This window comes from Sturnus vulgaris, chromosome 13 (genome assembly GCF_052056855.1).
Source record: "Sturnus vulgaris isolate bStuVul1 chromosome 13, bStuVul1.hap1, whole genome shotgun sequence".
NCBI classification, from domain to species: domain Eukaryota; kingdom Metazoa; phylum Chordata; class Aves; order Passeriformes; family Sturnidae; genus Sturnus; species Sturnus vulgaris.
In genome coordinates this window covers 7,546,535-7,573,712 of record NC_142255.1, presented here as the reverse complement: position 1 = coordinate 7,573,712, position 27,178 = coordinate 7,546,535, and the positions used below count along the sequence as shown (strand labels likewise).

The window sequence follows — 27,178 nt, the reverse complement described above, 5'->3', positions numbered from 1 at the left end:
CTGTAGTGTGTAAAACTGTTATTTCAGTCAAGGTGAAAGTATTAAACCTTTCCCTGGCCATCAGCTGCTTCTTTGGGATATAGGCAGGAGCAGTGACTCCATATTCTCAGGTGCTCTACAAGCATTACATCCTTAAAAATTTCATTAGTCATCATTGTAATCAATAACTAGAAAACATTCAGGGTAGATGAGCTGAGCCTGTTGTGTGTACATTAATGAACAGGAGCAATACAAGACTCTGCTGCTTGCATGAACCTCTGCCAGACCTCAGCTATTTCAATGGATTCCTCCCTCATAGTGAGTAAGAACATGGGACAAAAATAGTCAGTTTATGCACTGAAAGAAAGGTATAAACAGCAGTTCTGACCTCAGAATGACACAACATCTCTGCTTAGATCCTACCAGTGAAGTACCTCAGACCTACCTCGTGGAGATGAGACACACTACATTTGGATGAGGATCGTAGTAGTGTAATTCCAGTACAGCTACATCTTCCCCAAACTAGTGCATTAGGAGAATCCTTTAATCCAGACTGGAATATACATGCTAGGTTAGGTTTCTGCTGTATTGCTGAAGAAAACATTTCTAACATTACTACATGACTAGCTGACAATAATTGAGAGCTCCAGAACAGTTTATTGGTGGAAAATGCAAGTAGGGCACACAGTTATATAAAACTAACTGCTCATCCGTTTAGAACTTCAGTTTTAAAATGAAGGGTTTTAATTCTATTAAAAAGGAATTCCTCACTGTTAAAAGCAAATCCCAAATCCAAGTTTTCACTGGGAATCAGCTGACACCTAGTGGCAAAGCAGGAGCTGAGCTGGGGGAAGGTTCAGCTCTCTTCTGAAAGTTCATTACCTCTTCTCTGATGGTAAGCCAACCTGAAATCTTCTCCAAGCATGTTAATGTCGTTTTCGTCTTTGAGTATTCCCTGCATTAATGGGAAAGAAACATCAGAAGGTAAAACAAAGTAGAGAGATTACTATAGATCTCTGAAATTTTCTATGGAAGAAAATATGGTATCCATAATGATATCCATAATACTGTTAGGTTACCTTTTAAGCAAGCCTGAAAACAGTCACAAAACCTAAACAGGTGAGTTACAAATCAGTGCTAACCCAGAGCTTCCCTTTTGTTCTGCCAAAAGACAACATTTAGCTGCATTCTCTTGCTGACACGAGTGATTACAGTCAGTATAGCACAGGAGCAGGTTTAGTAAAATCAAGCACGGTGAAAAGAGGCCCTGGCTGGGGCTCTGTCTCCAACTTTACCTGTGTTGGAATTAGCTCAAAGAAAGAAATTACTTGGGAAATCAAAAACTATGTTCTAGGGAAGAGAAGTGGAGGCAGGAAGAAATCTAAATTTCTAACTAATTCTGAGTTAATTTTACTGCTAAAACTATGTATGATCCACAGAACATACCTTGCAGCATTTAAAAAAGAGGAAAAAGTTACAAACTGCATGTATATTGGGAAGTTTCCAATTTGGTAGCACGTGGCTGTTTAACGATTTTGAGTGAAGTAATGTGATACAGGAGCACCCAACTCAGACACAGTGTTGAAGCAGAGAACACAGAAGTAGAACATCATACATGGTAAGTTTATCAAAATGTTGTCAATATGAGTTAACTTTTAATTAAATATACATTAGAGAACAACTCACTCCAAGTGTTAAAAATTCCTGCACCAATTATCTCATTAATATTTGAATAAAAATTTAACTCTGCTCTACTTAACATTTTCCAGTTTTGCAGAATTTCTTTAACCAGTTGGATAGTTCCCTCCCTACTGTAAATGCATTTTTACATCCCTAAGGCAGCTCTCTGCTCATTTGTGTACCATTAGATCTTTCCAATTAAGAAGCCAAATACAAAACAAATTGTAGTTTATTCCTATTGCAGTAACTGCTTCCATCTTTTTAACTTTTAAAAACGCTGGGATGAACAGAGCAAGCTCTGTAATGCCTCTGTAAATGCTGCAGTTCATTGCACTGCTGCAGAGTCCATAGTTATGGAATACTTGGCAGACAACCCAGAACTGCAAGAAATTGCTGCCAAACCCCCAACAGAAATTTGGTGGAAAGAGGTTTTAAGATGTGGTGGACCCCTTTCTAGCTAGAGAAGCCCTGCTATAGAACTCGCTGGACGTGCAAAGTGATCAATAGTGCCAGAGAGCCCAAAGCCCCTCAGCAGAAAGAGCAGTGCTGTAAATGGGTCCCAACTCAAAAGCAAAAGGAAGAGGTGAGGGCAGGTGAGCTGCCACAGTAAGGACATCCACTGACTCCAGGAACTCGCACAGTTCTGCAACTTCACCTTGAACTATCCAGGAGAAAAACAATTTACAGGACAGACATTAAAAGTATTTAAAATACAGTTCACTTACTCGAGGAAGATAACCCAGCAATTTCCATGCATGTTCTTTCAAGAGTTTCTGTCTCTCTTCTTCAATAATTGCACGGATGCTTTCTTGTCTTCTCTTCTCTAACTCTCTCTCTTCAAGTTCACGCTCCTACAATAAACAAGTTTTCCTAAGTCCTATTTCACCTCTGTGAACATTTGTTTCTACCACTCTCCACAGCAGCATAAAGAGAAAAAATCTTAGTGGAGTAAATTTTGAACTTCCACTTACTAATTCCTGGTCACAGGATATTCCCTTGAAAAGGATGGAAAAGTGTATGTAAAACCCTACAAAGCTTTATCTAAACAATACCTGTCTGGCAACTGGAAAACAATCTCAGACAAAAGAGAAAACTGAATGGCAAGTGATAGGGTGAGTCTGCTATCCAAGTGTTTGGTGTCAGAAGCCCTTTTGAAGGCAGGCATTGTTCAGTTCTGGTGGCTTTTTGGCTCTCAGACAAGTTAGTCTGTTCCAGCTCTACTACTCTAATCCAGGAAAATGAGCAATAAGTGTGAATTCTCACATTGATGACTGGAAATTGCAATTCACATTACACAGGTAATTTATACCGTAAAAACAGGTCTGAAAATAGCAGTATGGGATTCCATGCCTTGCTTTCAGCTTACACCTTTTCTTCCTCGGATCTCAATTAAAGAGACTTAACCTCAAAGCAAGGGTAGGCCTTCCTCTCTTCACACATCATTATCAGTGCAGCTGTCCAGGGATGTGGAACTGGACAGCAGTTGTGTTGCTGATCTCATGGCTCCTGAAGAGGTATTTGCAGTACACAGTTACACAGGGGAGCAGGGATGTTGTTGACCCCAACCTCTGGAGCTACATAAAAGGTTAGCTCTAAAAATACTTTTTTCTTGTCAGAAGCCAAAACAAAGTCCTGGTTCCCCCCACTATTCTCTGCAATTCCCATCACTTTTCCCTAGCAACACCAGCATTGTCCCTTAGGACAGCACAAGTATTCCCATATTAAAGACTGTGCTCAAACCAAAGGTGCACGTGAAACTCACTTTTTCTGCAATAAACTGTTTGCGACGGTCCTCGAGGATTTTTTCCACGGCCATTTTGTGTTCGAGCTGTTTCATTCTCCGTTTCTGCGCGTTCAGCTGCTCAATGCGATCATCCTCAGCCAGCTTGGCCAAAATCTGCTGCCGGAGAGCTTCCTCCTCTTCTCTCATAGCTGCTTGTGCTGCTGCCTTGAGAGCAAAGTGCTCTTCATATGCTTGCCTTAAGTCTAGGCGCTGCCTCAATCTCTTTTCGATTTCCGCCTATAAAGGAAATTTAGTAAAATGTAATATTACTGAATACGCTTTGAAAAATTCTCAGCAGCAGCAGCAGCCAATCTACTGTATTTATCTTGGAATAAATTTACTGTAGCTCTTAACTTCTAGCATAACTAACTGCAGCAAACATTCTGATGCCTTAAGTTTTAGCTTCTATATTTTTCAGATTCTCTGCTGCCTGATATTTGACTCTGAAACTTCATGTTGAGTGTTGGTAGATTGTCTTCACAGTGTGCTTGGCCAGGGCAGTCCCTTCCCAGCTGGGGAATCAAGGACAACCATTACCCAAAAAGCATAAACAATGGCGAAGGGAAGGGGGCAAGCCAGGAGGTTGAGACTTCGTGATCTGGAGCTGTAATTGGACAGTTAGTCCCAGTGTGTAGATGGACCAGAATTATAGAAGTGTGAAGATTTGTGCCCACCTGCCCAAGATGTATCCTTTTAAAGCCTTTCTGTAAATACCTATTTTATTCTTTTTTGCTCTGTCTAGTCTCTCTTCCAGATCAGCCACTCTAGCATCAATTCCAAATCTGACAGTGCTTCCTGGTATTAATCAGCTTGGCAAATGCCACAAGATTTTCAAAATTAAGGCCAAAACCAAAGCGGATTTTTTTTCACCACTATGATGAAGGGAATCAACAAGACAGTCATCCTGAACAACACTCTAAAAATCGCAGTGTTTGGTATCTCAACCTATGTTACATTTTGTTTGTCGCCCACAGCAAGGTAAGACAGTGTGGCCAGGCCCAGAGAAAATAGATATGCAGAAAAAAAGCAGATAATTAAACTGTTTAGCTTAAATCTAAACTTGAAAGTTAGTGATATTCTCCTTCACAAGGTAAATAAATGTATAAATGGAGCCATAAGGGTATTCAAAACCTTCACTTGTCTTCCTGGTTGAAATTAAAACTTCAATACACTAGGAACACAAAAGGAAATCCAAAGTACAAAATTTTCCCTCCAAAACCTAAGCTAATTTACAAACTGCCTGTCTGACTGTGAACATTTAGGAAATAGAGTTGAAAATAAATACTTTGTGCTAGAACATAACTGTAAACCCCAAAGTCACAAACAACACTGCAGACTTAGAAATCCAAAGTGTGGAAAAAACCCCTTCCTGTACCTGCCAGCACTTACCATCTCCTTCTTCCTTTCCATGGCTTCTTGTTCTTCCAAATACAGATCTTGGCGGATTTGTTCCTGTTCTTTCCGCCTCTGTTCTTCTCTTTCCATGGTCTTGGCAACCTATTACAAGAAGGAAAGGTTTCTAAATGAACAACAAAAACATGCAACCATTTTTTCTACAATTTCAATTTTTGATACCATGTTTTGAACTTTCTGTTTTTTCTCCTCAGTGTCTCTAAATTTAGTCATCCGATCATCTTCTCTTTGTCGTTGCATGTTGGCAAACTCCATAATTTTCCTATTTTCTTCTTCCATCTCTTCCTGTTTCCTTTTCCTCCACATAGCTTGTTCTTTTATAAACTCTTCAATATATGTCTGAGTTTCTCTTATTTTATCTAACTTCCGCTGTTTTTCCCTGTAGAAGACGGAAAAAAAAAAGTCAAATAATTATGTAACATACTGCAGAATAACATTTAATCAACAAGATGCTTACTATTAACAACATATTCCTAAGACTAAGATTTCAATTACTCTCCTTAACCATTCAGCTAGAAACTAGATAGCTAAATTGAAAATACTTACTAATAAACTGCCCCAAGAATGGAATCTTATGTCTAACATCTTTCTGTTATATAATGATACACAGAAGTACTCACTGTTGCTGCATTTCATACATGCCTCATCAAAGAGAAAGAAGAAAGCCCACCACAACCCCTAAACTTTTTATTTACACTAAACTCTCCCACACACAATACCCTGCCCTCAGAAACCTCCCTCCCTATTCCTAAGACATGCAAGCAAAGCATCTGGTGGCAAGGCAGGGACACAAGGTGAGGCAGAAATGTGCATTATGCTGTTGTGTCCAGCATGATGGGCCCAATGGAAGCCCTCCTGCAAATAAGCTGGATTTCATATTTGAGGAATAAGGACACAAGACTGTCCCATGACTGGGACATTCTGAAGTTACAACAGGGAAATTCATGCACGTCAGTCTCTTGTTAGTAAAATGTTACCAAGGAAAACTAAAATGGGCCTTAGTCTATATGGAATAGGTGCATACAAATTAGCTTCCTGTGCAGAATTATATGAGTTGCTTTGTTTTAAATTAACAAATAATGAAAACTCAAAATAACTAACATTTGGTCTTCTTCATAGATCTTTTTTACAATTTCATCAATCATAAGTTTCTCTCTTAGAAACTCTTCATAAGCCTCTTGCTTCTTCTTCTCCTGTTCCTCAACCTGCTTGTCCAGTTCTTGAGGGTACACTTTCTTCTCCTGGTGTCGCCTCAGTTCTGCAGACATTTCCTCTTTCAGATACCTGTTGTACTCTTCCTTCATCTCTTGGGCTACTTCATCCTCCCATTTCTAGGGAGAAAAAGGCAATACAAGATTCCTTTTAACTCCCACTACTACAACTTGTAATGAAAAAATACACAGTATGGAAAGGAATTATGCAGCATTACCAGAAATTAATATCTTCCACCTCAATCTATAAATACAGAGCCTTAATATGCTTAATAGCTTAATCCAGTCAGTAGAACCCTTGAAGGGCACCCTCACAATCTGACCAACTTGAGAAGCACCAAAAATACTTAACAAAGTATTGGGCATTTGAGCACAGGTGGGACTCAGATCAGCCCAATGACTGGAATGAGGCAGGGGTACAGAGAAGACCCTCAATGAGCACATTGCTGTACAGCAACTGCCTGCACTGAACCCTGCACAAAGCATCAACGTCAGCAGAATCACCTGCCTGATCACCAATATCTTTCTATATGTAAATACAAATTTACAAGTTTTTCTGAAGTTACTCAGATCACTGCTTAACATCAGTAATGTTATTTTCAACAACCAGATTCTGAGGTAAGGATTCACCACTGTAAACACTTACTGTACAAAGGGTATAATAGTTTTGACTTGGATAAATATTATAAAACCAGTAAGATAACAACTATAACCATTCATACAGCTAATTCAATCACCACTGCTTCAATTGCAATAGCAAAGTTAACTTTTTTCTTATAGCTAGTTATTACCAGTTAATTAACCCTTCATAACACAAAATATATTTTCAATAACACTAAATGCTTGAACAATATTTTAGATAAAAAAGGTGAGAGGAAAAATCTTCTGCACAATCCATACACAGAGTTATGGGACTCATGCTAGGATACACTAATTACCATTTTCTCATCGTATATAGCTTTTTTTTCAGCAATCTGTGCAGCTCGTTCTTTATTCATATAAGCAGATTTCAGCTTTCTTTCTAACTCTCGAAGTTCAAGACTGGAGGGGGAAAAAAATTATCCTATTACAAGGGGGTAGGTATCTAGGGGAAAAAATTAAGTTTCCATCACTATTTAAACACAGTATTTTTCATCAGATCAACCCTGATGAAAAATATTGCTTTAGTTAAAGGACAGAAAAAGAGAAAAATCCATTTAAAAACACAAGTTAAATATATTTCAACATGTGCTACCAACAGTTCTGCATACTTCTAACTACATAAGCACAGGCACACATACATACACATATATGCTCCCAGATATGCCCACGTGTACATTCACATATATTCAAAACGAAAATTTTGTGGATCAACGTTTTTTATTAGCAAAATTTGCTTAAAATTAACTTTTTATTATACTTTGATCTCAAAGTAACTTTTCCTTCTCGGTCTGAGTCGTCTTCGCTCCTGCTACAGCTTTCTCAAATCCTGGTAACTGGAGCAGCCAATTTGATACAGCTGGGAAATTTCTGAATTACCTGTTTGCTCTGACTTGTTGCCTGATCTTCTCATCTTTCATTTTTTCGAGGTCTCTCCTCGCCAGCTCAGCCGCCAGCTTTTCCTCTCGCTCCAGCTGCAGCGCTCTCTGCTTTCTGTTCTCTTCTTCCTGATCAGAACGAACAATTCCCGTACCAACTCTCGCACACGCACATTTGGGAGAAGGCAAGGAGACTGTGCAGTCAAAGCAAGACTATACAAGCCAGTAAATGATAATGGGGAAACTTTGGACAGGCAAAGGTAAAGCCAGACCAACGCTTCTCGTCAGCCTCCCCCTCCCTGAGCGCGGCCGCCCCGCAGCTCTCACCGCCCGCAGCGCCTCATCCATCCGCCGCTCCCGCTCCATCTCGGCCCGCAGCCGGGCCGCTCGTCTGCCCCACTCCCGCTCCTCGGACGCCTGAGGGCAACAAGGGAGAGGCGGTGGCGCGGGACAGCCGCGGGGAGCCGCTTCCCATGCCGCCCCCGAGCCCGCTCCCCTCACGGTCCCGCTCCCCATGCTGACCCCGGCTCCCTCTCCCGTCATGGTCCCGCTCCTCAAGTTGCCCCCACTCCCACTCCTCATGCCATCCCCAGTCTTGCTCCGCTCACGGTCCCGCTCCCCATGCCGCCCCCCATTTCATTCCCGTTCCCCTCACGGTCTCGCTCCCCATGCCGCCCCCCCATTCCATTCCCATTCCCCTCACGGTCCCGCTCCCCATGCCGCCCCCCATTCCATTCCCATTCCCCTCACGGTCTCGCTCCCCATGCTGCCCCCTCATCCCACTTCCCTCACGGTCCCTCTCCCCACCCCCGGCTCCCTCTCACCATCCTGCCGGCAGTTGCCGTGGCAACGTGCGGCGCCGCCGGGCTCCAGGGCCCAGTTTCACTTCCGGGAAATGGTCACCGCTGATTGGCCAAGATGGCGAGCAGACCCTGGCACGTGATCCAGGAGTGGGCGGGGCAAGAGGCTCGTGACGTCACCGCGAGGGGGACTTCGACAGATGGTATTTAAAAGCATTTATTGAATCGTGACTTTAAATTAATGCACTTGACTCACCTCCAAACACAAACCCCAGGTGGCAGCGTTTAATTAAGAGTTTCTCTCCTTCACAGCTATGACGATGAATCTCCAGTAGGTATGGGAGATACAGGCACAGGGCGGAACACAACACCAAAACATGAACCTTGTGAACATCATCAAAACAGATGATTCTGGTAAGGTTGCTTGGTACAGATGATGCTTTATGCAAGAAAACCCAGCCCTCAATATTCCAGAGAGACCTTACACAGAGCACAACTACTCCCTACAGTTTTTCCAGTTTCCCAAACTCTGCCCACCCACATTCGTCATCTTAAAATTCCTTTCCACACAGTTAAGTAAAACTAAAGACATTTAAGCTTATTTAAAGCAGTATTTCAAATTCATGAAGGTCACCTACTTTATAAAATTATTAAAATTTATAAAGCTTAAGAGAAGAACACCTCTGAGAATTAGGTAACAAGTCTGCTTGTTTCTACTGATGCAGTGCTAGATGTGTCTGTATGTTTTTAAATCTTTTACACATTTTCCCAAATTGGTGGAATTCTTTCTGAAGGTTTGGTTATTCTCTGTCCTTTTAATGAGAAAAGTATTTTCTCACAATGCTTGGGGAAGGAGAAATGAACTACAGAAGACAAGGTCTTTAAAAAGATATATGCAGAGAGAGATGAGACAGAAGAAGATCATAAACATTGTCTAATTCTTCTTTGCAAGTGGTGGGGGGGATAAAGATGAAAAAGATTTTTGCTGTCCCTTTCTCTCAGTAAACAGATATGTGCCTCACTGGAAATAAATGGAATTTTCTTTCTTACCAATCAAAAGAACAAAATAAAATCCCTGCCCTTCACTTCAAGAAATATGAACAAATAACCTTGAGATGTAAAATGCCATCTTTGCTCACATGACATACTCCTTTTGGAACAGCAACCCTCTAAAAGGAAAGCACAAACATACCTTGAGTCAGTCTCCAAGACAGCAAGGCACTCAGAAAAGTGGGAGTAAAAATGCTTGAACAAAATATATACCAGAGACCAATGGGTCAGTTCAGAAAGTTATTTTCAAAATTAAGAGGTGGGTTGCATTTGCATGTAAACTATTTTTTTTTAGCAGTGTATCTTTCACAGAAGAGACAGAAGACAGGACTAATATCCTGAAAAGATTCCCAATGGAAAAATATTTTGAAATTTGCAGTCCTTGGAGCCACACTGTACTTTTATTTCCTATACATTTCACATTTGCTGAAATGTGCTTAAAATATAAAGAAGAAAAAAAATGCAACTAGGAATTATTTTGTCCTCAATACCTTATGGTAGTTTGTGCTCAGAAACTCTTGCCTTTAATCTCCTGATTGTTTTCCCCTACATTAATTAAGCCACAGGGACAGCTCAGTCAACTGTGCCTGCAGATTTCCAAAGGAAGGTAAGCAACTTTCTAGCACATAGTCACTCCACATAGAGAACAAGGCGGGGAAAAATAACCAAGAAACCCCACCAGAAACACCCAATATGCCCTTGCCTTGTTCTTCCATTAAATGGAATACATAAGAGATGGAAAAAAATGGTTTCCCTCAACTTAGACACAACTGCTGATTTCATCTCTTCTTGAGAGCACCACCAGGAACTACATGCTGCTGTCCTAAAGCTTGGGAATCTTAATTTTTTAGTTCCTCCCTTTACATCCAGCCAGAAGTTCCCCTTTCTCAGTTTGCAGCCACTGCTGCTCTCCAGCCCCCAGGCTCTGACTGCACCTCCCTGTTAGCTCTCTGCTCCCTGCACCTGGCAAAGCTCTTCTGCCCAGGCCCTCTTAGCACATCCCGTTCTCCTCCTCATCAAGGTCATCTCAGTCGGGTGCTGCTCCTCCACCTGAGAGGGCAGCACCTGTTTTTGCTGCTCCTCCTCCCAGCTGTGCAGTCACAGCAAGTCACTGCTCCCTGGAGGGGCCTCCCTTGTACCTTCTTATTTGGGAAGAAATAAAGCACTGCTGAAAACAGACCTACCTTCTCCTCATGTCAAAAAGCACAGCTCCTTGATGGCACTGATTAATTTCTCAGTTAAAGACCTAAGAATTTCATCCTTGCAGAGCAGAGTTCAGTCCAGGCAGAGTTGCTCTGCTTTCCTAAAGAAGGAGAAAAAAAAGCAGTGTTTTAGCAACCAGCTATGTCAGACTTCTTAGAAATCCAGTGTGTTTATATTTACGTTTTCTTTCCACTACATAGTTTATGAAGTTTTAGAATAACAGATAATGAAATATCTACCTTCCTATAGTATGGAAAGGAATGAGTCCCATCTGCATAACTGCTATCAAACTCTTGTTCCACACAGCATTTCTTCTTGCAGAAGCCTGGTTACAGCTATAGGTCAGTGACCTGATTCTCATTTCTTTTTCCTAAGAGCATTAAACTCTCCCAGAGCCTGAAAAGCTTTAGATAATCAGCAGCCAACTGTAAAATGTAGAGTTAAACTCGACAGTCCTTTCTCAGGGTTAACACAGCATCTCGATAAATAAGTCAGTTCTTAAACTCAGTATCAGTACCCACTGATGAACTCCTGACAGCAGAAGACTGCTGAGGAATGCTAACAGTAAAAACAATGAAATGGAGCATTAAAGGTTAAAAGTAAGTTCCCTTTATTTAGCAGTTTCAGTTGAAGGTGATATAGGAACACATAGCAGAAAAGGTCATTAAATGAAAACGGTGAAGCCATTTTGCAGGTTTACCTCTTTTCTAGGGCATTTTACCAGATGATCATAACATGAGACAGTGACAAATGCATTCCAGCTGAGATAAGATATGTGGGTCATGCTGACTTTGCAACATTATAAACCACTATTGGGGATAGCACAGCTTCTCTGTGAGGTAATTTACCTTCTTTGGATGAAAAGAAAAATGCGAATTAACAGCGAAGAGACTGAAACATCTGAGCTGTGCTATTGATCTAGTAAGGACCTAGATAAGTCACAGAGAAACTAATGCTTGCCTTGCTTGAGATTAGTGATGGATGGGATAGCAGATTTAGCAGCTAAGGGGCTATCACTGTCAACGCAGTCTTAGCACTACTTTTTTTTAATTACCCTGCAGTAGGAGGGAAAACATGTCCTATAGCAGCAGTAGGCAGAAGCAATCTCTTACTCATGACATTATGGACTCTAGACTAAAATATTATAAGGAACACAAATACTCAGTGCTTCAAATGTGTTCAATAAAAATACATGTGTTTCTAATGAGACAAATGTGGGTTTAATAAGCATTTAGTTGTAGGACTTAGTTTTCTGAGGAGAGCACACAAGTGCTTTCTGCTGAGAATACCAGGCTTTCTGCTTCACCTTTAAGAATTTTTTTAAATATCTGGTACAGGGACAGCAAATATAGTTCTTCTGCAAAAATATTGTAAAACACTGGTATAATGACACTTCTGCTTTTTGCAGCAATGAAAGAGAACAGAGACCTAAGTTCAAACAAAAGGACTGAGTCCTTACTTAGGAAAGTGAATGGAATATTTTTAGTAAAGAATCTAAAGGTTTATGAATATAAAAGTTCTGTTTGTAAAAGATTTTTTAAAACTATCTGTTTACTGAGATTTTGATGGGACCTCTGATACAAGTATTTGTCCAAAAGTACCCTTCAAGATAACAAGCTTATTTGTAGCTTTTAGTTTGAAAGGAAAGATTTGATTTTTTTTCTATTCTAGCCTATCCTTATCTTTTCTGTGAGGGGATAGAGGAAGCATTTGAGTAACTTGGAAGCAAGTTCACCTGCTTCCCAAAGTGTCCAGCTGAATGGGCAGAGGGAAAACTAAAACCAGTCATGGCCTCTGCCCAGTGATCATACCCCTAGCTGATTTTGGCTGTCATTAAGCACTGAACATGGTTTCTTTTTCAGTATTTTGTATGTAATGCCATCAGAACATATGCCTCCAGAAGGAAGATTTGCAATTCCCAAGGCTGAATGACATATTGAGAAATCAGTTATTAAGTACTAAGCTTTACTACTCTCCCCATAGCAGCACCCATAAAAAAGCATACACCAAGCAAAAGGGTGAGATGGCACATGCTTCCTGGGGACTGGCCACTCCCCAAGCAAAGAAGCACCAAGTCCAGCTGTTGGCATGGGTTCTAACTTGAGTGCAGACTTGAAAGCATCAAGAAATTTACTTCGAAGAAAGCAGAATCCCTTTTGTTCCTGCAACCTACATGCACCAAACACAATTCCAAAGAATTCAGTTCAGCTTTTGTGAATAATTAAAAAGCTGAGGAACTCCAAAGGGGAGCTTAGCAAAGAGCAGAATTCTAAGAAAAAAGATGTCATTTGCCAACAACAGAGTATTAAACAAATTAATCTGTAGCCATAACCTCAAGCCAACCAACAGAAAGGACAACTGAAGGGCAGTAACAGAAAACAAACATCAGTCCCAGAAAGGGCTGAGAGCAAGGTGAAAGTCATTCTGCTGCCTGCATCCATCTCTTATGCTGGCATTTCCTCCTGCCCAGCAGCCTTGGCACAGCATCATGATGAGCCCCAGGCTGGTGGAGGCTCTGCTTCCCTGCCCCACACAGGGATGTGTCTGGAGGAGTCCTGGGGCACGTTCAGTAAAATCACTGATGTTTTATTCAAGAGCTTTTAGAGAGGAGAAGAGTACACAGTGGTTACTGATTTTGCTGCCGCTAAAACAGCAATTTTGTGTTCCAACAAAAATTCCTCAGCAAAGTGGTGAATTGGCTCTGCATTGCTGTGGGCCAGACAAATCCACAGATTCCTGTCTGTGAAATGTTCCCACCACAGTGTTAGCCACAGGCTGTGCTGTGCATCAGTCCCTGTGTCTTGTTCACAAAGTGCTCCTGCAAGCCAAGCTCTTGGTAGCACTGGGATGATCACAGCGCTGGTACAGAGGCACCAGCTGAGTTTGGTTTCAGAGCTCCTGCAGGAAAGCAGAGCCTGTCTCTGTGTCTTCACTGAGATAAGGGAGAAAATTGTGTTGTTTCATTGAGAAAATTTCAGGTCATCATATAGAACTGTTAAAAATAAGAAAGATAAGATTACAGAAGGATTTCCACCAGCGAGCAACATTTGCTTCCCCCTTGGTATCTTAAGACAAGTTGCTTTTCTGAAATCAGAGAATGGTGTTACACACATGTACAGTGATGAATAACTGCAGAGTTTGGCTGCATGATTATGCCTTGCACAATAAGGAATCTAGTTTTGTCTCTAGTTATTTCTCTAGAATTTAAAAATCAAACCTAATCTAATTTGCTACAGCTGGACACCACCTGCAGAGTACTGTTTAAGTACTCTGAACATTACATACTTATCTTTTAAATATTGATAATGCCATTTTTCATTTATGTGACATGAAGTCCCACAGGGAATAATTATGCTAATAAACCTTAATGATTCCTGCAAATAAATGATCAAACAAAATTGCTACTGTTGATTTATATTAATGGATGCCTTCAGGAGAAGATTTGTCAGGATGTGCTACTTCTTGAATCCAAATTCATCTTATTTAGTAGAAGAATGTACATAGTTTGTAAAACAGATTAAGTGTTTAAAATATAATTTGTTCATGCAGTTTCTGCAGTTCATAACACTCAAGAACTATTATCTTGCCTTATGGCAAATCCTCATTAAAAGCTTCTTTGTATACAACCTTTGTCAGTCCTTTTCTCCCCTCCTTTTGTCCCCTATGGCTAATAAAGTCCTCCTTCAGAAGATCTCTAACTTAACCTTTCTGTCACTCACACAAGAATCAGTGAACACTGTGCTGTCCTAACAGATAAACACCACTGTTGAACAACTTCATAACTTCATTTTTTACTGTAACTAGTCCAGAAGCATGCTTGGTGCTTTAATAAGGGCACACGACCTGAAACTGGGTGACCTACAGAATTTTACAAGTTATGTTAAGATAAGCAGTTTACTTTTCCTCTACTGTCAGATATGCTGGAAACTGTCCTTCCCAACCACCCATACTTTTGAAATTTTAACCAAGTTCATTTGGAAAACATTTAACATGGGCTTGCCCTTTAGATAGGATGTATGTTTGAAAGCAACACACATGGCCTTTAACTTAGAAAATAACTGTTTCCTGACTCCACATCTATCCAGATGTATACTAGAGATACACATCTGTAGTTCAAGAACCTCACTTCAGTATTTTCAGAGGAATTATCTCTACTCTCTCAGATCTCCATTACCTGTTTAGTATTTTCTTCCCATCCCACAGGTGTTTGTACTACAAAGTACTCTTTTGGGCACTCCTAATTCCTCAATTTTTCCTCTTGTGAAGCAATTTTCAGGGCTTGCCTCACTTCTTTTACATGTGAGTACTATTACTCCTCTTCCTTCTCTGTCAGTGGCTTTGGAATGACACTTCTCATCCAGTTTCTCCAGGATTCGAGAGCTCTGTTGAGACCTGATTTCTGCAGACAGAAGCAAAAAGTATGACCAAGAGTATCTGTGTGTTAAATGAGATTTTTCATTGCTCCTCCAACATCCAAACTTTTCTCAAATTGCCTCATCTCTTCTTTGCAGGTTGTTTTAACGTGTAGTGCTCAGGTGAATCCCATTGCACACGATTTCTAGCTGCTTGTTATTTATCTGAAATCCAGTCACTTCTTATTCTCACACCATCTGGCCAGACATGTCTGTTTTTATACACTGTAGATATTCTAATTTAAGTTACTTGATCCTTAACAGTTAGTTCATGCATTTTAGTTAAAATGTATTTACAATTAGATGATGAAACATTCACTTACACCTTTTTTATGGATGTAAACTGAGATTCCAAATGGATGTCACTATCAATTTGCTAGGAACACATACACATTCCTTAGTGCTTATACAGTGGATTAATTCTGGTTTAATACTCATTCATTTTTATCCTGTGTCTTCTAAATAATTCATGTAAATAATTAATGCTTATTTACTTTCAAGTTACCACTGCAGCAGGACTCTTCACTGGCAGCTGCATAAAACAAAATTGCTTTTATCTAGACTGCAAGATTCACTTTCTAAATATTTTCCTCTTTTTAAAACTGACTTGAAAGGAACAATTCATTCTTATCTGCTTGTTATGCAATGTATGCTGGTTTCCTGAAGGACTATACATTTTTATTTTATTTCTAGTAGGGGGGCTTTCTTCTTCTGAATTTCAGTATATTGTTATTCAGTATTGGAAAAACTTATTCTCCTTTCCTTCCGGCAGCAAATGTCCACCTTGCCTGGCTCCCAGGCTGGCTTAGCAAGCCATGGCAAAGCATCCTGTTACTCTGCACACAGCCTAGGATGGGAAAGGTGTCCAACCAAGCCAGGCCTAAGGTGTAGAAGGAAGTCCCTCTGTGCAAATCCTTCTCTGGACACCTTGAGCTTGAGGACAGAAGCCTGAGCCCCTGTAGCAATTTGTCCTCAACTGAAAACAAGAAAACAACCAACCAATAATAATCAAAATGTGCCTTCAAAGTGGGATGTGAAAATGTAGGCTATATAGTGAGATATATCTTAAATAATAGATAATACTAACTAGCCAGTAGTTTTGGATATAGAAGATCCACCTTCCATGCCCTCAACTGCATCAGATAAAGAATTTGTCCCTTTTTCCTCCAGAAGCCATGAAAAAAAAAAATAGATTGTTTTCATCCTAAAATGTATGGAAACCCTCCGTAAACAGTAATTTTCTGGCCAGTCCTAGTCACTTACAAATGAATGTTAAGGTTGTATTTATAGGCTCTACTAAGCTGTATTTTATTTTATCTAAGATTTCAACAATTTAAATTGATCTGAGTAAAACCTGAAAAAAATCCCTAGACATTTGTTGATATTTATTTTCTAAATGATATTGCTAAAAATGTATATAATTCAGCAATAAAATAGGCAGAGCTTACAAGCAAACGTTATAATAATAATTCTAAACATAATCTTAGTCATGTCATACTGTAAGACAAAGTTCTGTAACAAACTGAAAATGAAGTATGGCAGAAACATAGCAAATAGACAAGAGTAACAATACCAGTACACAATAAATACCAAACCACACATTTTTTTGTCATCTCCACCTACAAACAAAAGATGTTTACCGTGAATTCTTTTCATGCTCTGCAGATTTCATTTGCACAAAGTTTTGAAGCTGTTCTAGTTGGTAATCTTCTAAATATAAGGAGATGTGGTAATTAAGATGCTTAAATGTAAAGCCATGAAATAACATGACATTCATGACATACACCCAAGCTTTTCTGTAGGTCTCTTTCAGGTACCTTTTTAATTGTTGGTATCCTGGAAACAGCAACATTTTTTAAATAGGTCAAGTAAGTTTTAACCTTAATTTATTAAAGAATTAGCATATTTATAGCATTCTATAATGTTGTTCCGGTGGAGGAGCTGTCTCTCTTGCCCCTCTTCAGGACTGACAGAGGAAAAGAAGGGTTTCCCCAGGCCACATTTTTGGGCATGCTACCCAGGGAAAAAGTCATAGTGTCCAAAAGTCATAGAGTACAAACACTGATTTACCAAGGAACAGAAAGGGAAAATGAGCTTTAGCACCTGTCTGCATCAGACTGTGTCCAGCCCTGGGAGAGGATCCTGGCTGGGGAGAGCTCTTCTAGTGGCACAAACCAGGGCCTGGAAGAGCACAGCAGAAACACACTCCAGGACACCACCCACTGCACCCTCAACTCTGACTCCTGCTCTGTGGAGTGACCTGGTCTCAGGCTTGGTAACCACCTGCTTTTCTCACAGTAACATCACAGGCACTTGTCCTTCTTGGGCCTGGGAGCAGAGGCTGCACTAATTACAGCTGTCTGAATGCAGAGTTGCCTAGGTCTGCCTGAAAATGACCAAAGTGACTATTTTCCTACATAGTAGATCTTTAAAATTCACTATTAGAAGACACTAAAATACACTCTAGGCCTTGGCTTAATTTAAGTTTGCTGCACCCTGCTCCTCCTTTAACAGAAGTGCCTTGTTTCCTTGGACAAGTTTCTGTATGACTCACCATTTCCATAACCTCAGCCTCACATTCATGAATGCACCAAGGCTATTGAATATTTATCAGATTTTGGACTTTTTCTTTTCCTCTGAAAGATTTGCATTTAAATAAATGACAACAAAAGAGAGAGCTGAAAAGAGTCTTCTAGAACTCCCCCACATTACCTCTTTCAACTTTTGTACCATCATTGCAGCCATTGTCTACTAAATCTTCCCAGGCAGACAGAGAATATATTACTGTTGCAAAAAGCAAGATGCAGTTTAGGAACAATAACTGCAAGTGATTACATGAGTTTACAACATGCATATTGTTATGATACTTGTATGTTTTTATTGCTATTATTAAAAAGTCTACATATTTGCTTAATCCTTCATTGAAACTAATGTTGAACTTGCCGTTTATAACTTTTTGTTATTTTATTTGATTTATTTTTCTGGAAGATGCTCTGCTGGAAAATCTGAACTTATCTTCCTTTAATTCATTTAAAATTAACTTCCTCAGCATAATCTTTTTCTATGCTCTTCCTAGGTGACAGCCACTCTTCTCACAAGAGAGTCTTCTGGCAGCATTCCCTTCCCATTTTTGGTGCAAATGCCACCAGTGGGGACCTGCCACTCTCTTTGGTGCCAAGAGAACTGAGATGTTTCTGTTGGACTGGCTCCAACAAGGGTGAAAATCAGAGCTTCTGCATGTTCCTTCGAGCAACAAAAAAGAAGCACCAAGATCTCGCCTGCCTACTCTTTGCAGAGGCTTTTCCTTTCCCACTGGCATCCCTGCAACACAGGGCAGTGAATAAGCTCAAGACCAGAGACATGGAAACTTGTGCTGCCAATGGAAATGGCTCCTCAGGACACAGAGAGCTGTGTGGAAAAGCTTGGAACTCATTTTCCCATCAACCTCAGCCAGTAATGCAGAGTAAGGAAAGATGAAAGTGAAGGAGAAAAAAAAGTATTAAAAAAAATAATTTAAAAGAAAAGCAGTTTTGAGAGCCTGAAGCTGCCTGAGGGTCTGCAAAACAGAGGCAACCTCTGCTAAATATCTGCTAACCTCAGAGCAACAATGAGCTCATCTTCCCATCCCTACAACTACCCAAACTCCACAGAGAAACAAACAGGAGCAACCTGAGCCTCTTTGTCCCCTCCCCATGCCCCACCCGAGGAAACCTGCACCAGGTAAAGGCAGCACCAGAAGATGGACCAGAGGCATTTGGGTGTGTGATGCCACATACTAAATCACACTTGTAAACATGATTTCAACGGCAGGTTTTGCTTTTGCAAGGGATTTTTTGGTCTTGTTGACCCTCGAAATACATCATGGTAACAAGGACAGAGCAGCAATGACTCACAATGCCACAGCTGGGGGATATGATGTCTGTAAGAACCAGAAATCCCCTCCCTTTGCTGGTCATTTTACCAGTCCTAATGTACCTGCAGCTGCTAAACTGCACTGCAAAAATATTGAATTTTTACAGCTCCTTCATGCTGGCAATTGCAGTAGGTATAGAAAGGTATTATAAAAGCACAGAGAAAGGCTGGATCTATTCAATTCCCAAGAGGGCACCATGAGAAAGTTCACCAGCTTCCAGACCATCACGCTGCATTTGTTCTGGTGGCAAGTGCTAATATTGAGGGTTTTCACCCCATATATTTACTAGAACTAATCCATACCTTTGTAAACTCAGAGTAATTTCTATCCTGAGGATTACCATCTTATTCTAAATCTGCTCTAATGATCACGCCTACCCCATTCCACTGAGACTGTTCAGAGGGAAGAGGCTCTAATCTATTTAGCTTCACGAAGGGTTTCTCTCTGACATGTGCTCTCCTAATAGACCATTTATCAGGATGAAGGGTGATCCCCAGAGAGTGCAGACAGCAGGACTGGCCTAGCCTGAGTGACAGTCTGTCCAGCAGAGATTGACTTTAATGAAGCATAGAATAAACAGGAAGATTAAGAGAGTGAGAAAATCAGTGACAAGTTTTGAGTCCACCTGGGCAGCTTACTGTGCAGCACAGATCTGTCACTGAGTTATAAATGTTATGTATCTGTTTGGTTGCTAAGGATCAAACACAGCAATCCCACACACATTACAAGAGAAAGCTTTCCCCTTGGTTCTCAGCCTTGAGAAAGGGTACCTGCTTTAAACCCAGAAACACAAGCTGAGGGTAGACTGGACTCTGGCAGTTGTCTGGTCTGACCCTCTGCTCAGAGCTGGGCCAGTTTCCAGTATGTTGTCTAGGGATTTTCCAAGTAATTAATTTTCAGTTGACAATCTTTTGTAAATATTCATGATGGAGCTTGTTTCTCCGTGACAGAAATGCAGTGACAGTATGGCTGTACTGTATGAGATCTACCTTAGCAAAATTCAGACCGTACCAACTCCCAAAATCTTGTTACTGACGATGGATAGAAGGCAGGTGTGCCTGCCAGTTAGAAACATCTACCTCAGGGTGAGATCATGTCAGCAGCTCTCTGCACTGCCTCTTAATGGAAAAACATCAACTCAGACACAGACGTCTCTAGACAATGACTTGCATCCACAAGCATCAAGCATACAGCCCTGAGGTGCAGCCAAGGCTCATTTTTCATTGTGAAAACCGTGACTCTTAGGCCAGACATCTCTCCAGCATATTCAAACTTATTTCTTTTGTTGGACTTGGATAGAAATTCATAAATGGAGGCTGAAGCTACAAATGGAGAGAAGTTTTTCATCTAGTGATAAGAAGCCTTAAATGTGGACAGGATTCATACTACTACCCCATCTCACAGCTAGAAAAGCCCAATTATAGTGTATGTATCTACTACCAGCAAGTAAGAATCATGTTAAATCTTGTCTCTGGATAATCTGCTGGATGTAAAGACACCATTTTGGTAAAGCAAAGAAACCAATCATCTTTCTGCAGAAGCTAGTCTTGAAGAGAATACACATTACTGGCAAGATATTTTACCCCTCAAAATCGGGAGTTTGAGCTCTACTACCTAGTGCAGAATTAAGTCACTAACTACTTCTGAATAGTTTTGCTCATGCAAGTCGAACTCGTTATTGAAACAAAGCAGAAATTCCCAAATAGAAAAATAACCAGTACATACTGTTGCTGCCAAGTATCAGGACCACCTATAGTTTATGACATAAAGTGGCTTTGTAAAATCAGCTTTATAGATGTAGTTCTAGAGTTCACACTGTCTAGTTTATTTCCCTAGTTTTGCCTGTGCCAATATTCACATATGACATCCAGCCCAACAGACAATGGCTGCTCCACTGTGTAGACTTCTGTGTTTGCTTTTTTAAAGCACGATACATAAAGTGTGAGCACAAGAAATGAAGCTGTATGTGAAACAAGCAATACAAGAAGTGTTTCAGGATCCCCATCTGCCCATGCTGCAATTGTACATGGCCAACAGATGATGGCACCAAAATTCAGTCTGTTAGCAAATGCTACTTGGGAATTGACAAAGTGCTTGGGCAAATACATCAAAATAAATGTACTGAAATGTAGCTGATTTAAACTGCATAAAATAGACACAACTAAGGGGAGGATGGAATGCACCTTTTACAGTAAACAATCACTTCTCCCTGCTTCCTCTCTTTGCCCACATCTCAAAATCTTTGTCTTTCAAACTCGTGGTCTGACTTCTGAGGCACCCTATGGACAGATATTCATATTAATAGCATCATCACACCTTCAGCCTTTGCTAATCTTGTGCTATATACAGCAGTAAGAATGCTCTTAAAAGCACAGGCTAACTACAGTATCAAATGCACAAGCAAGAATGTAAAGCTCAAGAATATACTTCCAAATGGATAAATAAATCAGCTGTTAGAAGTCACAAATATATTACTCCATCATGGCTATTTCCATGAATTTCTTCAATCTTTTTCAATCTCTCTGGTTTAAACACCATCAGTTTTGGCCAGCACTTGAAGAACCATCTGGTGCATAAATATTCATAAATTACTTTATGAGAAATACAGTCTTCTTTCACAGCTTCTCAGGTAAACATCAGGTGCAGCTTGAAAGAAGCAGCAGCAGTACAGCTTTAAAGTAGCAAGAACTGTATATATGCTTTAAGATTTGACAACCTGATTAGCAATAGCATTTCTAATGCTGATTATACCTTAAAGCAGGAAGGAGGCAGGTGTTAAATAACTAAACAAAGTATAACAAACAAATACTTTGGTGTTTAACAATTTACTGGGTTTAGTCATTCCAGAGGTTTAATGGAAGCTCTGTTGTTTCATCTATGAGAAGTGTTTTCTGTTTGCCATATGTTTGCAGAGTCATAATGAAAACTGTAATTTTATTATTGGAATGAGCCTCAAAATTATTATGTCCCAGCATTGCCTCCTGTAACCAAAGGTCAGATCAGCATTTTGTTCATAGTATTAAGCTCTCATATGCCTCGAGCAAGACAAAGAGATCCATTAATTCTGGAAGGCCAAAACCCCATCAACTATACTTGTTAGAAGTATAATTAGTAGGTTGAATTCTACAGTCCATAATAATGCTAATAATGCTAGGCCACACAGTTTGAAATTTCACAAGAGGTATTTAAAATTTATAAAAATACTACAAAGCTTAATTATGGAATATAAAGAGTAAAACATTTTTTGACACCTGACACATTCATATGTTCCTCTTGCCAAAAAGACTGCATTGAAATTTGAAAGCTTAAAACTGCATCTTCTGTGTTTAGAGATCACTGTGAAAGCAATTTCTATAACCTGTCCATTTATCCCTGCTAGCTCATTCATTTACTGATAGGACTGTCATTTGTTGACAGGCAGTAATGAAGGTATTAGTAGCTGGTTTATCCTGCTTTGTACATTTTATATACCGTTCCTCATAAAGAATATTTTGACACATGAGAACAAGACAACATTATTCTTTATGCTTGATGCACAGGTAGCATCTTTTTACTAGTATGTGCCTATGTTAAAAAAGAGTAAAGATTTTTATTATTAGAAACTATACACTCTCTGCTTTTAAGTTACGTCAGGAAAAGGCTTTAGATGAGATGTCAAAATCTGGCTATTCAAATATGCAAATATGACTTTTACACCATCGAAAATAATAACAAGATTCAAAACGTACCTTTGTTATTTATGCAAAGTATGTTGCAGGGTTTTTTTTATTTTTTAGTAACTCCAAAGTTGTCTGTACTGTTCCAAAGGAAATCGGTTCTGTATGACTAATGCTGCTCCCTGTATTTTGAGTATTACGCCTTGGTCGCTTGCTCAGGAACAGTAAATAAAAAAACTGGATTGGAAATTAGGAAATACTTTGTTTCTACAAAAGATACTATATATTCTCTGCTTAACCAGATTTTCATGGAGGGTTAATTTTAGAAAATTGCTTGTTCTCTGTATTTCAGAGTTAGATTCATTGAAACTCTTCCTTTCCCCAACCTCCCACTGTCAAGTTCATACAGGATTTTTTGTTAACTAGGTAAGAGAAGCATACCATATTTATACCATGTATACTGGATTGAGCTTCTGCAGCTGTGAAACGAAAAATTACAATAAGCAGGTTGGGATTAAAAAGCCAAAGTTGCACAGTTAAAATAGCAGTGTTAATTACCAGTTCCCTAAGCAGCTAAAATAAAACGCCAGGGCAAAGCAGAAGTGATTTTGTTCAGATCCAGTATTTTACATCGTTTCCTTGCATTACTGTTTCTTTCTTACAGGACCATAGATCAGTTACTAAACAGCCACAGTCTATCCCTGTCTGTGTCAACCTCCAAGTGACTAAGTAGCACTTTATCACAAAAAGTGAGCCTTGACTGATGTGTGCCTCATATACAGGCTGTAAAATCAAATACTATCATAGAATCATAGAACGGTTTGGGTAGGAAGGAACCTTATGGATCATCTAGCTCCACCCCCCTGCCTGGGCAGGAACACCTTCCATTAGCCCAGGCTGCCCCCAGCCCCAGCCAGCCCGGCCCGTGGCAGTGACAATGCTGCTCTGCTCAGCCATCCCTCCCTCAGCTTCACCAGCCATTGAACCTGAGCTCCTCTGAGCTCACTCCTGTGCAAACACAAGGCTGGCATCCTGAGCTGCCTGCACCGTAGATGAACCAAGGCAGGCAAGACTGGTTCAATTGGAATCTCTATCAGACATCAGGTGAAAACACCATTAGTACATCTATTTACATGTAATTTGCAGAACAAAGGCCCTGGAATTATTAACCCTTAAAGCAATACAATACCAACCCAATATCTGACTAAACCCTCCAGGAAAATACAATTAACAAAACCGCAATTCCAACTAATATAAATCAGAAGAGATGAACTGGAGGGTCAGGGAAGGAGCCTGTGACTGGTAGTAGAGCACCAGAAGTATAAACAGAATTAATTTCTCCACTCCTAGAACACAGCCCAGTGATGAGGAGATAGGAAAGATGAAAATCTCAGGAGAGGCTTCAAGAAGAGGTCGCACCTTCCTGGCTACATAATAAAAAATGTCTTTTGTGCTTTAAAGAAATGCACAAGGATTACAGAAGAAATGCACAAGGATTACAGTGCTGTATTTATCTTTGTCCACCTTTTTAATCACATCCAAAATACCATGCTCTGTTCTTCTGGGACAAACATATGTGTGTTCATGTATCTGTGTATTTTAGTAATTTATATAGAACTAATCCAGTGGTCTGATGAGAAATGCACATTACATTTAAACGAGCAAAGGGAATAACAAAGAAAACAGATAAATCCCATTACAGGTGTCTGTGAGGAAGAGAATACCGATGTGGAGCTCCAGTTTGAGAATTTTAACAGCTGTCAAAATTAAAATGCCCCAGTGGGAATTGAAGAGTAAAGCCTTTAACAAATCTTGCAGGTTACTGATGTTTGGCCTGTGCATCCACAGAGGGTTGAAATTAATGGAGCAAAGTTTAAACTCAGTCAGTGGTTTAGGATAATTTTGTATTCTGGTAAAACTCATCTTCATCATCCAGAATGAATGCCTGTCTTTTACCAAGAGAAGTCTAGTAAATGTACCATTTTTAACGTTCTGAATGCTCAGACCAATATATGCAACCAGAGGACTAAAAGTACTGTCTCACTTAAATGTAGCAAGTTTGAAATTGTAAGCTACTGGGAGCTTGTTATTCACTTGCTCTAGTTACCCCACTAAAAGTGTGACCTAGGTTCAATAATAGAGCATACAATAATGTTCAATGAACCTAATTTCTGTTAATTACAAAAAAAAAAAGAGAGACCCTCCTTTAGAAGAGATATTTGTCTTGTTCATAGACATATTTGCCTTATGTTTATCCCCACTGCTATGAAGCATTTTTTCTTACCTTCACACAAGTGCTTTCCAAAGTTTCAGAGTTGGTGCAAAGAACTGTGTGGCTTTCTGCAATATGAAGCACTCAATACTCAATATTCAAACAGAAAATAAACACTACAGGATCCAAACTACGGCAGGATTTGGCTTTCAAGGTTCAGAGATGCTCGGATTTTAATGCTTGGGTAACTCACTTCATGATTCTCACTTCACGAAATATACACAATTCTCAAAACTTCTGTAAATAATGGACACTTCAGATTGAGAGATCCCATTTGCTCTGGTAACAATGAATCTTCTTTCTAGACACTTGGTAAAAAAGGATTCTGATACTGTGTTCTTCTACTCACTGATCTCTCCAGGTAATTTTCAACAAGAAAATAATTACAGGTTCCAAGAAGACATAATGCTTGTTAACAGTTTTGCAACCCATTAGAATACTCACTGTAGAACAAAATGACCCCTTCCTATACTCACTTGTCCTCAAAATTATACAAATAAAAATAATAATAAAATAATATTTAAAACAGTTGATGTTAATGTGTTTGTGAGAGAAGGAAAGAGTAGCTTTAGTTTTCTGTGCCAAAGGTGATATAGTACTCCACTGGTAAAGTGAAGCCTGTTAATTGTTATTTTGAAGGTTATTTACAACTATTAGAAATGAAGGGGCATTTTCAATCACTTGTAATAAAAGGGATGTTGAAAACACATATCCAGAAACAGGTTAAGAAACATCATACAGATGAAAGGTAATTTGCACACACATAGAATCTCACATTTGAATCAGAAATATCAGCATTGTAAACTGATATTTAAAATTTGCCGTATTTAAAACATAATAGAACTTTTACAAAATAACATGTTTTCCTAATCATCAAGCACCTAAATGAGTAAGAAAAAGTGGATCCAAGAGAGACTCTCTTCCTAGAGTCCACCTTCTGCAATGAAATCTAAACTATGGTTAAACCCATTTTTTTTTTTAGCTAACTACAATACAACACAGTAGTAACGCCTGCAGATCTCCAGGGATTATTAACCCTTTGCTAGTAAGTGTAACCTTTAAATTAATTTTTTGCAGACTGAGGAAAGCAGAAAAGAAAACATTGGATTGAAGATCTAAGGTTAGAGTACCAGTGTAATTTCTGAAATGAGCCAAACCTATCCAGTGGCTGGAGCACAGGGAGCACATGCTATTCATCCCAAAGCTGTCTGAAGGTTAAGTGAAAACAGGCTGCATCGTGCAGCACTAACTCATCAACTGCCATGGGGAAATCTGCTTAAGTACAGAGTGCTAGGGATGGTTTGCAGTGTGTACCCTTTAGAATGTTGCTAGAGAAATGAGGCAGTTACAAATGTACTTGAAAGAGAAAGGACCTGACTGTAACCAGGGAAGAAGCGTGCATTAAAGGCTTTTAAAATTTGGACACAAAATTACATCTTATTTCTCATTCCTTAAGAAACAACAACAAAAATCTTATGACCTAAAATTAGCTTCTTTAAAACTTAAACCAGCAACTATTATTCACTGGCTATATTGTACTATCACCCTGAAAATACCACCCAATGAAGTCTTGCTGTACTTGCCCCACAAGTATTTGAAACAATCCCTATCCTGAGGAGTTTGTAGTTTATATGTTATAAAGTCTAATTATAGTGTGAGCATAAACCACAAAACCTCCTACAAGTGGTAAAAATCCAAAAAATCAAGATAATTACAGCCCTTGCTCAGCCTGATTTTTGAGGCTATTTTTAGAACAGCATAGGCTGATGTGCTCTGAGCTTTTTTGTATTTGCATTAAGTCCTCTGTGATTCCTCCTCTGAAATGTGTGCATATGCTGAGTCCATGTGAGATGCTACCACTGGCGCTTGTCATAAGAATTAAATCCCTCTCAAGCTTGTTTACAGCTCAGCACTTGTCATACTGCTCCCCTGAGCTTCATGCCTGGTTGGGTTTTTTCTTTCTCTTTGGCTTTGTGAAAGATTTAATTTCTTTTTTGTTTATGTGTGTACTTAAACTTGCAGGTGCGGGAGAGAAAAAAAATCACTGTACCCAGATGCTCTGAAACTGCAGTAGCATATATACAGCTGAAATTAAGGAGAAAAACTGTAGCAGATGAAACCAACTTTCTCATACATTCTGCAGCATATTTAATAGACTTATCATGTTTCATTGACAAGAAGATTCTCAAATTCCATTTTAGGAAGACCAGAATATTTTAGTTGTTTCTTTGCCCTTTTGCAAAGAGCTTTTTAACATCTGAACATGGTCCAACTACTCCTGTTTCCAGT

The 27,178-nt window shown here is 39.6% G+C and overlaps 1 protein-coding gene and 2 long non-coding RNA genes across 4 annotated transcripts; 1 reads left to right on the top strand and 2 right to left on the bottom strand.

Moving 5' to 3' along the window:
* Nucleotides 1–616: 616 nt before the first annotated feature.
* On the bottom strand, nucleotides 617–8,485 carry MNS1 (meiosis specific nuclear structural 1). 2 transcript variants are annotated; one of them, XM_088172504.1, is made up of 10 exons: nucleotides 8,408–8,485; nucleotides 7,911–8,000; nucleotides 7,585–7,712; nucleotides 7,005–7,107; nucleotides 5,957–6,186; nucleotides 5,018–5,234; nucleotides 4,832–4,939; nucleotides 3,422–3,679; nucleotides 2,385–2,510; nucleotides 617–934 (listed from the first exon to the last, which is right to left on the bottom strand). In XM_088172504.1, exons 1-10 carry the CDS (start codon nucleotides 8,408–8,410, stop codon nucleotides 836–838), a joined length of 1,362 nt encoding a protein of 453 aa, XP_088028630.1. In that variant the 5' UTR covers nucleotides 8,411–8,485; the 3' UTR covers nucleotides 617–835. The 2 variants fall into 2 exon arrangements, with proteins under 2 accessions (XP_088028630.1, XP_014729439.2); XM_014873953.2 differs by lacking the exon at nucleotides 8,408–8,485 and having other exon boundaries at nucleotides 7,911–8,141.
* Nucleotides 7,662–25,677, top strand: LOC148222228 (uncharacterized). The gene is made up of 3 exons (XR_015806492.1): nucleotides 7,662–7,843; nucleotides 8,696–8,797; nucleotides 18,125–25,677. It is a non-coding gene; the product is annotated as an uncharacterized LOC148222228 (long non-coding RNA).
* LOC148222229 (uncharacterized) lies at nucleotides 10,338–18,290 on the bottom strand. The gene is made up of 3 exons (XR_015806491.1): nucleotides 17,152–18,290; nucleotides 14,811–15,035; nucleotides 10,338–10,736 (listed from the first exon to the last, which is right to left on the bottom strand). It is a non-coding gene; the product is annotated as an uncharacterized LOC148222229 (long non-coding RNA).
* Nucleotides 25,678–27,178: the final 1,501 nt, after the last annotated feature.

Bases quoted from the DNA above. Each gene is read 5' to 3' on its own strand.
- MNS1 (XM_014873953.2), bottom strand. From the start codon at position 8,126: ATGACGGGAGAGGGAGCCGGGGTCAGCATGGGGAGCGGGACCGTGAGG. The intron at 7,713-7,910 runs GTGAGAGCTGCG...CGTTCTGATCAG, and splicing joins TGGATGAGGCGCTGCGGGCG to GAAGAAGAGAACAGAAAGCA. The intron at 5,235-5,956 runs GTTAGTTATTTT...CGTCTTCTACAG, and splicing joins ATCTATGAAGAAGACCAAAT to GGAAAAACAGCGGAAGTTAG.